Here is a 12,808-nt window from a genome sequence, read left to right as displayed (position 1 = left end):
ATTCTATATAATCCTGTTCAGATGTGAAAGGTGCCGAGAGCCTCCTGAAGGAGACGACCAGAGAGTGGCACGAGCTGGCCAAGCACCAGGAGGAGTTCTGCTCCTGGTTGGATGATGCTGAGAGGAAGATGCAGGAGGACAGGGAGGTGATGTCGTGCCTGGAGGAGAAGAAAGACCAGCTGGAGAGAGACAGGGTATCGAGATGACAAATTTTTTGACTACCACCATTTGAGTTAACCCTTTGTGTACTTCAAGTTATGATTGGCACAGAAAATGCCATAGCATTGTATGCCCTGTCCAAAGTCCCTGACACAAAAAGGGTTAATTATGTCTGTGTGTTGAAACATATTCAATCTGTCTTTTATATCTAGGGAACGTTCCATGAGGTTTGATTGATTATGTATACCTCTCAGCTTGGTTAATATGTTTTGTTATATGGGTATGAAGCCACCTTGGAATTTCCATAGAATTATGTCTTGAGGTCACCTTAGTTTATAGTGAGGATACCTTATTCCAAAGTTTAGTGCAAACTGCAGCTGGACAAAGTAGTGAGAAGTTAAGATATGCCTTGATCTTTCTCACGTTATGGCTCATTTGAAAACATATGTCCTCGTAATAATAATGGTAATTAGTAATGATGATAATAATAACTGTATAAATGTATGATTATATTATGATAATAGTAATAAAGACAGCAACAACAATGACAACAATGAAATCTATGTCTTATTATCCAAGGTAGCCTCTTCAGTGTTCCCACTTCTCTACCAGAGGGCTCAGTCATTATTACCCCAGCATTGCCAGGTACCCATTTATACTTCTGGGTGAAGAGGGACATAGTGGGTAAATTGTCTTGTCCAAGGAAGCAGCTAGGCACTTGACTGGATTCAAACTCGAGTCCTCCGATTAAAAGTCAAGAGTCTTATCCACTGTGCAACAATGCCCTCACAATCTATCTGACTATCTGACTGTGTAATACCACTGAGAGTTGTAAGTGTAGGAGATGCTGATTCTTTGTGATGTCTCTGTCACCTGCAGGCTTTCTTGAGTGAGGTCAAGAGCCGTCGGGGTCCGCTGGAGGATTTGATGCAGGTGGCCCAGCCAGTCTTGAGGAAAAACCAGCCGTCTTTTATCCTCAACTCGCAGCTGTCCCAAGTCAACTCTCGCTACGATGCACTGAAGATCCGTGCTCAGGTGAGTGGTCATACACCCTACATCCAGGATGAAAAGTTGCATAGAAAGTTGCTTTGAAGGAACTGTCCCTCATTTGGGAGGTATACGGTGATGATTAAAAAGAAAAGTTATACGCTCATTTAAAATTCCAGTTTAGTTAATGTTCACATAGTGATTTACAATATCCAACTTAAATATAGATTATATCAAAGAGAACAAAATGTGGTTATCCTGAGGGAAACTTAATTATAAAGCAAGTACTCAAGGAATATGAAATACAATTCAGATATTATCTTCAAAGTGAGCTATGTCACATACTGATTACTACCAGTGTTGGGTAGAACTTTTGTGGAAATCTGAAAAGCTTGCAAGCTCAAGGAGGGGTTCAGTAGGTAGCAAAACAAAAAATGAGTTGATGAAGCTCATACTTTAGTCTGATTCATCTATATGATCTGTTGGTTTGACTTTTCTTCCAGAGCCACTTTTCCTGTAAATGACTTTAGATATCAGGGATTATGATACAATATGTTTTCTCATATAAATTATTGATTACACTTTCACCTTGTCTGATTATCAACATCACCCTGTGCAATTTAGTGGGCTGTTGGCTCACCATGTGAATGTTGTTTGGGCAATTGTATCAACTTTCTCACATCTCACTTTGCAGGATATTGTGAATAAATCAGAAAGGGATGTGACTGATCATGAGCAGCTAGACTACACTACGGCCAAAGCGACCGCTCTCCTTCAAACCAATGCCATAGCAGCACAGGGGGTGCAAGACACCAGTGGCAGCAAAGAGGCTGTGTTGGAAAGACTAGCAACATTGAAGGTACATGTACAGTATGAATCCACACACACCATACCATGAAGTGACACAATCTTTGCTTTAAACTCCTGCCTGAGAGTCTCTTTTCCCCCTCATTTTACTGAATGTGATATGAATGAAAGTGACACTGAAATCAGTAATATCTGAATTAGAGGTATAATTCTTCATGGTAATGTGGGTGTAAAAGTAAATTTTTTCTGTCCTGAACATCAATGTTTGTATAATGACCCATCGATTAAATCCATATTTTCATCTTTATTCTTGTGACTTATCATATGTATGATTAACAGCATTTAGTTCATACGTAAAAAGTTAAACCCTGTAGGGGAAAAGCAATGCAGTTTTGTAGTTGATTATAGTCAGTGATACTTGTTCTTCCTATGCATTGTCCTAATTTCCTTTCAAAACTCTCTCCGTGCTCAGCCCATACTGGACTCAATGGCTGAAGCATCCTCCCTGGTGAAAGAGGCTGAAGAACAATGGGACAAGGTCGCTGGTCAGACCGCCCTGCCCGGTCAAGAGGTCATTCGAGGCCAGCTGGATGACCTCGTACGGTCGCAAGACTCCCTGCAATCCGGACTGAAGGCTAGCAACCAGGGGCTGGAGGAAAAGCTCTCCCAGTGGAGAAAGTATGAGGATGCGGCAGTGGGCTTCAACCAGTGGCTGGATGATGCCAGCCGAAGGGTTGCCATGGATACGGCTCAACCAGCAGAGCTCAGTGAAAAGATAGCACAGCTGGAGAAGAAGAAGGTAGGGATGTTGATGAATTTACTCCATTGCGTTACTGCATAGCCTTGGTGATTATCATCTAGCAGTTGATATTTTAGAGTCATCTGTAGATTTGTAAGTCAGTTTGTAATTTCTGTCCGTGTTCAAATGACAAATTAACCCAGTTTTGCAACACTTCCCAGAATCTTGTCTTACTTAGATATGAACATACCTTGTCGAATGTTTGTATGGTGTTTTCTTTTCTTTTAACGTGTACATGCACATCCAAGTTTAGCAGATTCAGCATAGTATCTGTTCCAAAGTGGGATCAATTTAAACCAGTCTGTAATGCAAAGAATTATAATGGTGTTTGAATCAAGATGAGGTGAACCGCTTATTTACATTGGTCAACTTCTGTACCATTTGCTTTGTCATCACTCTTTTCTTTAGGCCTTGGAGAGGGAAATTATCTCTCATGGAACCAACCTGGAAGATGTGGGGGGCAAAGCCGCGCCCCTCCTGGAACGTGGCACGGAGCCAACAAACGTCTCGGGCCATGTCCAGAGACAGAACCAGCAGTACCAAGACCTCCTCCGGAAGATCCAGGTTTGTTGCCGTAGAAATCCAGTGTGATGCGCTTCACTATATTTTTGTATATATGTTCATCCTCCTTGCATTCTTCAGTGGTGGTGAGATGGCTAATCTATGTATGTTATAACCTCTTTATTGTTAGAGAGGAAAATTCTTAGTAGGCTTTAATAAGTAAGTTTGAAATATTCTAATGCAATATGCACTTTGTGTTGTTTTTAGACTGTCATGCTTGTCGGTTCTGTTGTACAAGATAATTATGGTAACTTTAGTGAAAGACCAAGAACATATTTTATTTGATTTGATAGTAACTGCTCAAGTAGACAAGCAAGAATGTCAGACATGCAAAATAATCAATTCCCAGAATTATTCTACTCTCTATTCTGTTTTTTTTTTTTTTTTTAAGTAGTGATAATAATATTTTATGCTCTTTCTTAGAACTTTGCCATGAACGCAACTTTTGACCAAAATGTGCTGCATTTCATGATCTGCCTAAACTCTGACTGTAGCTATTCCATCTCACCTATTCCGTCCGATCCTCCCACAGGCAAGCTGCAACGAGCTGGCAGCCAACGTGAGCAAGCACCAAGAGTACGAGGACGCCCTGCGGCAGGCAGAGAGGGCGCTGTTGCATGTCTCGCAGCAGGTGGCCTCCCAGGGGGCGGTGGAGGAGGAGACCATCGTACCCGAGGAGGGACAAGAACAGCTCACCCGCCAGCAGGTAAGCCACATACAGTGTCTGTAAGGTTGTTCTTGTTTTGTTTTTATTTTTGTTTGTTTGCTGCTGGTGTTGTTGTTGTTGCAAAGGATTACTAATAGTCATTGAAATGTGTTCAATCAATGTCCCTGTTGCATGAAAAAAACAACAACTAAGAATTGTAATGTAAATAGTATCTTACTCTTGATGGTAATGGGGATACATAAGTTTCTACTGCGAGCTCTTTGCTAGCAAAATGAGGCACCTAAGCACAAATTATGTTTCAGGTGAATAAACACAATTATGAGCTTTAAAAACTGATCAAGAACAATATCAAAATTGATTGACAAATTGCCCTACATTGACGTAAATCAGTCAATCAGTTGCAATGAAAACACCTCAACGGAAGAATTTCATGAATTTGAATAATATCAAAATTGTCAAAGTACTCAGAAAGTTAAGTTTTGGCAGTCCAATGGGCATGTGAATTTATACTTCTGATAGGAAATTTGTGACATTACATAAAGCTATGCATGTTTACTTGAGTTAAAGTATGATAATTATAATTATGGAGGTTAAGGTATGTCAAACTCAAGATCTTTCCCGATTCAAGCAGGCACAAATCAATACTGTGTTTTCTTTTTTTCATGCAACTGGGTAATAAAGAATATTTTTCAGGGAAATAAAAAAATGTTTTCCTTTTTGTTTATGCTGCATTTTTTTGTTGTATGCCATGGATTGTTCACTGCATTAATTTCTTCACTTACAATGTACATAAGGATTTCAGAAAGTGTGATGTGAATATGAATTCAGAAAACTTTTTTTTTAAACTCAACAGAGCCTTTGTTTTTTAACTTTTGTTGAACTTACTTTTGTTTTGAATCATAGTAGAATGTTCTATTGCTCATCATACTAACAGAAAAAAAAAAATATGAAGCAAAATTTGTGCCTGTAAAAGCATATTGAATTAACTGTGCACTGGTTGTACAAGAAAAGCTGTCTTTAAACAGCAAAGAAGAAAAAAAAATATATGTAAAAAGCTAATGTGTAACAAATAAGAAAACTTGATTGTCTGTTTGATTTTTTTTTTCCCAATAGAAAAAAAATTCACATTCATTAATTCGCAGTGAATGTTTATTTTGCTTAATCAAAAATATGATAACGGCAGCTTTGAAGTTGCTTATCTTGTTTTTTTCTCAATGTTAAGCACTAATATTGAATTTAAGTTGTGGCAGTAAAAAATGTTTTGTTGGAACTTTAAAAGAAATGTTGGGATGAATTCCTCAAATTCTTATCAAGACAATTTGTACTATTGCAATGGTCATGACAAACTTATTTAAATGAAAGATATTGTTTTGATGGTGCTTGATGTATGTACTTTTCTCTGTATGAAATGAAATTGTATTTTTTCTACAAGATCAAAGCATACAACTGTATATGTCACTTACTACACAAATGCACTTAATATTGACATATATCAATTGTTTAAGTTAATGCTTTCATCAATATTGCAAGCATATTAACCACCAATTCCCATGTTCATCATGCAATGAGAGAGTGAGAGAGAGAGAGAGAGAGAAAGAGAGAGGGACAGGGAGAGAGAAAGATAGAAAAAAGAAAATCAAGCCACACGCAAGTTTTTTATCTTTTGCGGAAAAAACCCCACTCCAACTATGACAAAGCTTCTCTTTAATTTCAAAATCATGTTAGAGTATATTACTCCAAATGTGAACTTGAAATGTAGATGAAAATCTGTTAGAAATCAGAATCATATAGTATTTTATCCCCCTTATAGCGCTTTTGTCAACAATTGAAAAAGACCATTCAACTTGCTATCTAGCTCCACATATCGATATAGATTCATAAGTAGCGTTTAGAATGCCTTGTACCCAGCAACATCTCTGAGTTTGTGCTTTTAGCACAAACTGTCGATACAAACTGTAGACATATTCTTTGAAAACGCACTATTTCTCCAGCACCATACTGGAGCATTTATTAGATTGGTGACGGGTAATAACTTGTAACATGCTTCACATCACTGATCAACCTTGTTTTTAGAAATGTCCCATCTTAGTGTAGAGGGCAGTGGAGTACATGTAGTTCTTGAAAAATTTGAGACTGTGTTATTGTTTGTGTTATTGTAAGTGCGACAACTAATAATGCAATAATTGCACATACCATGCTGTGAAATCTTTCCACCCTCACCCTTTGTCAAAACTTACCCATTATTGTATTGCAAAATAACACAAAGTAAAGAATGCATGCACTTTGATAAAATCTATGGCAATATAGCTTTTTTTGTTAATGATGGAGGTCTGATCAGACAAGTTATGAATTCAGATACACTGTTTTGTTAAGGAAAGCGTTAAATGCTATTCATGAGATTATGATTCAAGTAGTTGAAAGTCCTATGTAACTTGCCAGTAGCACATTTTCATCCATTTAATCTCCTTGGAGAAGTGTTGTCAATCTGCATTTTTAATACTACTATTTTAGCCAAAATGTAATTATTTGATATGAAAAAAAAAAAAAAATCAGTATAAACATTATGCAGACGTTAGCCACTGCAAACGTTATGCACTCCTTTAAACAGAATTGCTGTAACCATAATTTTGTTGCATTTTCCTAAGAGTGTATCATGATGCTTTTGCCTTATTGATTGTAAACTGGAATAGAAAGGAGGAAAAGTTTGAGATGTCATTTTGTGTGTGTGTGTGTGTGTGTGTTTGTCATGGTATTCATATTGTTACATTCACTACTTACATGTACATCTTAATCCATAGTCTCATATATATCAATCCACAACACCCATTGCACAATATCTAACAGCCGTTATACTACAAGTGTTCAATTTGTGCTTGCTAACACTCGTGCTGTGATTCCACCTCTCTCCCCGACCTTTTCACAACCGTATCCGCTTCCACGCTTGGCTTGACTAATCTGGGGGAAAAAACAAAAATATGTATATATTCAGAGCCTAATGCGTGAACTGACAGAATGCACAGCAAAGATTGACACTGCCGAGTGCAAGGGTGAAGCCCTAATCGCCGATTCCGTCAGTACTAACAGCCCGGATTTGCAGCAACGGGTGAAGGGGCAACTAACCCAGCTGCGGGAGGGGCTGGACGCCCTGGATCAGACCGCAAGGAAGATCCAGGCGCGGCTGCAGTCTGCCGTCCAGCAGCGGCAGAAATACCGCGACGCTCTCGAGCACTGTCACGATTGGCTATTGCAGGCATGGGATGCGGTGCCCATTATGCCGGGGTCGGAGGTCAAGACGCGGAGCCTGGAGGATGCCGAGAGACAGGTTGAGGCACTAAAGGTGGGAATGGTGGCAGAGCAATTTCATTCAAAACAATCAGAAATATCGTCTGCTGCCGCTTCATCCACTGTCTTTTTCTTCTTCTACCAGTGCAATTTTAGCACCTTACTCCTCAATATGCAAGAATTCATCACTTTTGTGATCATTCAGCACTGTCACATGCATAAGTTTTCTTGAATAACATAACATCACGCATGGGGTTTTCTGCCTTGATGCAAATTGAGTGTTTTTTGTTTGATGCACTAAAACATGGTCCCTTGAAAACGGATCTTTGCAGAATCACGTCTTTAAGAGTGTGAAAATTACCAAATCAGTCTCACCAGTTTTTTCGTCGATTTTTTTTATCATGTGAAAAAAATAAACTATTAATGCATTGATGCATATTACAACTTTTCTTATTCAACATTTATTGTCTTATTTATTTAACATTTTCCTTCATCAGAAATGCTTTATATATCTAAACATGTACTTTTGGGAATGGAGAAAACAACTGCCTCAGAAAAATCTGCAAATGTATCTTATCATTTCTTAAACATTGTAATGAACTGCAAGGCTTCCATTTTGATACTGATGTATACTTTGATGTTATGGTAGCTCATTTATATAAGTTGAAGAGAGCATACAAATACCAAGTATTTTCAAACGAACAAATGCAAGTTTTCTCAGTAACAACGCTTTCTCCATAGGCAATGTTTGACTGACACATTGGGGCTGGCATAAAATTAAGACAGCTGCAAGCCATAAATCTCAGTTATATAACATACCATCAGAACACAATATGGCTTATCAATAAAATGTCATATTGAAATTTTACTTTCAAGAAATTATTTTGTTGTGACACGCATCATATTTAGGTTTCCTGGTAAAAATAAAATGTTTAGGGAGTACTGGGGGAAAAAAAAGTAAAGATCCTCATTATACCATGAGTATTTAAGGAATGTATCACCACAAAATTGTCTTTGACCATGATGATTTAGACCACGCTGGACACCGCCCGCATGCATCGCCAGTTGGTACAAGCCGCTGAAGAGAGAGTGGATGAGAGACCCGGCGACTCCTCCACAGCCGCCCTAGCAACCAAGGTCAACAACCAGCTGGATCAGCTCATAGATCAGGTCAGCTGGATGCATAAAAACTAAAAGCTAAACCTATAGAATGACAAGAAGAAAAACGTTTACCTACAGACAAATATCTTGTGCTCGCAAGTGTAAATATATCACAAGGAAAGCAGTGCATGGAATAGAAATTGTAGGGTCCAACAACTTGTTGAAGGCTAGTAAGCAGCATGATGTAACACCTGTGTGTACAGAGTTAAGAGCAGACATCAACACATATAGCTAGAAAGCTTCATGAGAGACTTCTTGGTTGAAAGCAATATTTTAATGTGGAAAGCAAAAGTACACTATGTTATTTATACTAATGTATACATATTTATTGAATACTCTACATAAATGCTGGTTGGTGATTGGTCATAATGCAATCATGTGACTTAATGCAGCGAGGATCAAATTGTAAATTTTATATGTGATGTCACGTCGGCTAAAGTCCAGAGTTTGACTGGCTGCTGATTGGGCTGGAATGAAGTGCTGTTTATTATGTAGACTGACGCAGAGTGTGTAATATACAAATATTGCCATATCTATCACTATAATATAAAACTTGACAGTTCCTTCGGAGTTATGTGTTCCCCGTTAGACATTATTTCCCTCGGCACTGCACACCTTAAGAAGATAGAGTATTTAAAGGAATTTTAACACCTGTCAGAATGTCACCTGTTATATAGACCGTTTCAATTTCGATGGCCTATTCACCTACCGCCACTAGCGGCGCTATAACGGCCACCATAACTGGGGGCCAACGGGGGCTCCCAGCGAGCTAGCTACCCAGCGAGTTGCACTTGCAGCTAGCAGCCCAGCGTACCCATCGCGCATAGTTAGCCGGGCGCGGCCGCATGCACCGCCGGCGGCCGCTGGGTCGGCGACCGCCGCGCTAAAATTGTGATTGTTTTACTCACTGTGGAAAAGTCATTCAGCGGCATTTAATGCCTTTCTTTTGAACAAATTGAGTAATTCAGACATATCGATCTAAAATTAATGAAAGCTTCAAAGGATCAGGAAAAAAAAACACATATTGTGCAGTTGTTTGGGTGCACAAAATAAAATAACAGGCGAAAAAACGGAAATGGAAGCTGCACGTCAGTGTGTGAAATTCAGACACTAATATACTGACGCATGATGAATATAATATACACTTAAGTGAAACACAGCGGTATAAAAAATGCACAGATTTTTTAAACAAACTTTGGCCTATGCCTAATAGATTCTCTATTTGATTAGGCTAAATCACTGCATATTCATATTCGTGAAATAAAGTTGTTCATTTTAGAAGACAGGTTCAGATCAAAGATTTTGAGAATTAATTAGATATATATATATATATATATATATATATATATATATATATATATATATATATATATATATATATATTTTAAATGCTTGGTGCAATACTTACAAAAGTTAGAATACACTTCCTGGCTACTAGTATACTACACTGTACATTGTATATGACAAACATTTTAAAGCCTATCACTACAGCCAAATATGTTTCAAGATGTGTAAAAAAAAAAAATCTTATATATATTGTAAATTTTTACTTCTTCACTAAGCGTTCAGCATTAAATTGACCATATTCAATTTGGGCCTGGAACTCTGAATTTGAATTAATTTTTGATAAAGTGATACTTATAGATATTAAACTGCCATGAATGGTGGCAAACATCCGTTTCATAAGCATAATTCATAGTAAGAAAGTTTGATTTGAAAATCACTTTTGTATATAGATTATAATTTTAGGCGTTTAATAGCGCGATGTTAAATGCAAGGTTACTTAGACCTTAAACAGTAGAATGTTTGGTTGTTGACATTAGGCGACGTGAATTAACTTCTTAAGTTTGTACGGCTTAGAAACGCCTAGATTTGCCTTCAGTTTGGTTTACTTACTTAGACTTGCCGGAAGTTAGTGACAACCGAAAATGATATAGGATGTAGCTAACGTTAGAGGGTTCTAGGTAGAAGTCAATAGGTCTAGACGGGTCTAGATCTAGTCTGGACTGTTGCCTAGAATTCTAGACAAAATCTAAAAAACGTTAGACAGACTTTACCCCACTGGTCCGAGAAAAGGCAAAAGCTTAAAAAGGTTTAAGTTAACTGATCTTATTAGTTGCTTTGATAGCGCCATATCTACTATCTAGCTCAAAACTGATTCATTATTTGTATTTAATTATATCAGTTAACTGCTCAACAGTCTAGGCTTACTATCTAGACGTCTGTCTGCGCCTAGCCATAGTTCTCCCCAGGTGTTTTTTATCCTCTTACACAAATGTGAATAGATCTAATGTTAAGGGGCTATACACGCGAGTACCCAGGTCATCGCAAAAGAAATAGAGTCTAACGTGTTACAATTCCACTCACGGATCGTACCGATATTTACCTTGAAGTTCAAGTTTTGGCTACAGCCGTATATGCCATCTACCCATTCGCTCATAGCCGGTATAAGTTGTTTAATTTTATTAATTAGCTAACGAAAAAAAAAGTAGACGTTAGAGTTGTCACAAATCCAGATGCGTCGATCGCTGCCAGCGCCAGAGATAGCTAGCTGGCCGGCTGGCGCCGGGTGGTAAAAGCACTGGCTGCCGCTGGCACCCTTGCCACGCACGCACGGCGCTTGCCGACCCGGCCTGGTTGGCCCCCAGTAATGGCGTCGCCTTAAGAGGGCGCACTTCCATGAACAGTCACTTGAATCGGTCTATATTCACACCTCTAAAAATGCAATGTGCATCTCTTAATCTAAACCATGATTTTCTTTTCTTTAATGCATGTAGACCGAGAATCAACTCGGAGAAACTGAGCAGTTGGCCAGTCAGTGGAGCCAGGTGGAAAGATCCAAGCAAGACCTGCGACAGTGGCTGGACCAGGCCCGGAAGGCATTGGTCCAGGAACAAGAGAAGCCCGCCATGGTCCAGTCCAGCCAGGCCAAGCAGCTGCTGGACACTGCTCAGGTATTAAAGCTCGAGGTCATCGGCAGGCAGGGCCATGATATTTAGAACAGTGTGTGCATCTTTAAAAATTAAATGTTTCATTCTAGTCTGTCTATGTACACCTCAAAGACAACTCAAAATTCTAGTGACACTAATGTTCTAATACTGACACATTTTTACATCAGCGTTTATATGGTACTGGGTATTTGATGATTAGATTTTGATAAACTCAAAATAACATGTCTTCGGACTTTTATTTGGTGTTTTTATGATAAAACCAAAAGTGAATTTGAATTTGAATAATTTTGAACTTAAATTGGTTCCCATGGGAAGGAAATGGTAATTCTACAGATGAAAGAGTAAGAGGTAAAATGTGACTTCTATTCAGTTGCTAGATACATTGTGAAGGTCAAAAGTCAAGTCATATTCAAAGAGTGTATAAGCTCCATCATTGATTTCCATTATGACACCCTGTGTTTCTTAGCATACCTCAAGCTACAGCTGTAGTGACACATTGTGAAGATTAAAATATCAAGTCATATCAAATGATGCAATTAAGCTCAACCATTAAGAACAGAATGAGAATTTGTATTCTCATATGTTGCAAGCTCCTTCCTTAAGAGTGTGTGAGAGGAAGTTTCCATGATTACGCCACACCATGTGATTTTTTGCATCCCTCAGGCCATGATTGATGACATTCGTAGCCATGGAGACGACATAAGGAGCCTGAGGAGGCAGAGAGAAGACCTGTGCGAGGAGAGCGACCCCGAGCTGCAGGCCCTCACCGCCGACATCGAGGCCCTGCTGGACGCCACCAGCCAGCTGAAGGGTGAGCGCGAGAGGCAGCTGGCCAACGCGGAGGCCCTGGAGTCGGCCTTGTCGGAGGTCAGGGATCAGATGGCAGAGATCACAGAGGTCGTGGAGAAGGTCGAGCAGGACAGGGTTCACACCTGCCGAGAGAAGATCGAGCAGCTTGAGGTGAGTCTCCGTTATCTGCGGCGCTGCAGCAATGGGAGAGTTGGTAGCTGTTTTGTCTCTCATTCGAAAGGAGAATACTCTCTCTATTAGCAACACTTTACACTTGTGAGATGATAATATGTTTTGGCCAGTAGGCATGTTTTGAACAAAGACATTCAGCTCCTAAAAAGAGCATCTCTATGGAGACACTAATGTCCCATGCGAACGTTATTCCTATAACTTTTTGTCATCTTTTTTTTTGTGTGTGTGCACTTATGGAAATGAGTGGAATATCTGCAAAGTGGTTTATTGTTCTTTCATAATCCAGCGTGGGATATAGTGCAACAGAATTTCTATATATTGTACATTTGATGATTTGTTTATCTGTTTGTTTGTTTGTATGTGTTTGTTTGGTGCTTTGGTGGTGGCAGTTGTGGAGATGGAAGATTGTGTACCACAATTGAGATGCAGAGATGATGGAGTGGAAGTGTTGTA

The 12,808-nt window shown here is 39.1% G+C and overlaps 1 protein-coding gene across 1 annotated transcript in view; it reads left to right on the top strand.

Annotated features, from left to right (window-relative positions):
• The window catches only part of LOC140237504 (uncharacterized), a 184,746-nt gene that overhangs the window by 15,731 nt on the left and 156,207 nt on the right, over positions 1 to 12,808 (top strand). The window contains exons 19-28 of the mRNA XM_072317473.1: positions 22 to 194; positions 1,039 to 1,194; positions 1,841 to 2,005; positions 2,426 to 2,752; positions 3,161 to 3,316; positions 3,846 to 4,019; positions 6,970 to 7,317; positions 8,295 to 8,432; positions 11,201 to 11,377; positions 12,038 to 12,334. Coding sequence (XP_072173574.1) covers positions 22 to 194; positions 1,039 to 1,194; positions 1,841 to 2,005; positions 2,426 to 2,752; positions 3,161 to 3,316; positions 3,846 to 4,019; positions 6,970 to 7,317; positions 8,295 to 8,432; positions 11,201 to 11,377; positions 12,038 to 12,334 — 2,111 coding nt within the window. The remainder of the gene's footprint in view (positions 1 to 21; positions 195 to 1,038; positions 1,195 to 1,840; positions 2,006 to 2,425; positions 2,753 to 3,160; positions 3,317 to 3,845; positions 4,020 to 6,969; positions 7,318 to 8,294; positions 8,433 to 11,200; positions 11,378 to 12,037; positions 12,335 to 12,808) is intronic.

Source organism: Diadema setosum, chromosome 1, assembly GCF_964275005.1.
Source record: "Diadema setosum chromosome 1, eeDiaSeto1, whole genome shotgun sequence".
Taxonomy (NCBI): domain Eukaryota; kingdom Metazoa; phylum Echinodermata; class Echinoidea; order Diadematoida; family Diadematidae; genus Diadema; species Diadema setosum.
This window is presented reverse-complemented; position numbering and strand designations above follow the sequence as displayed.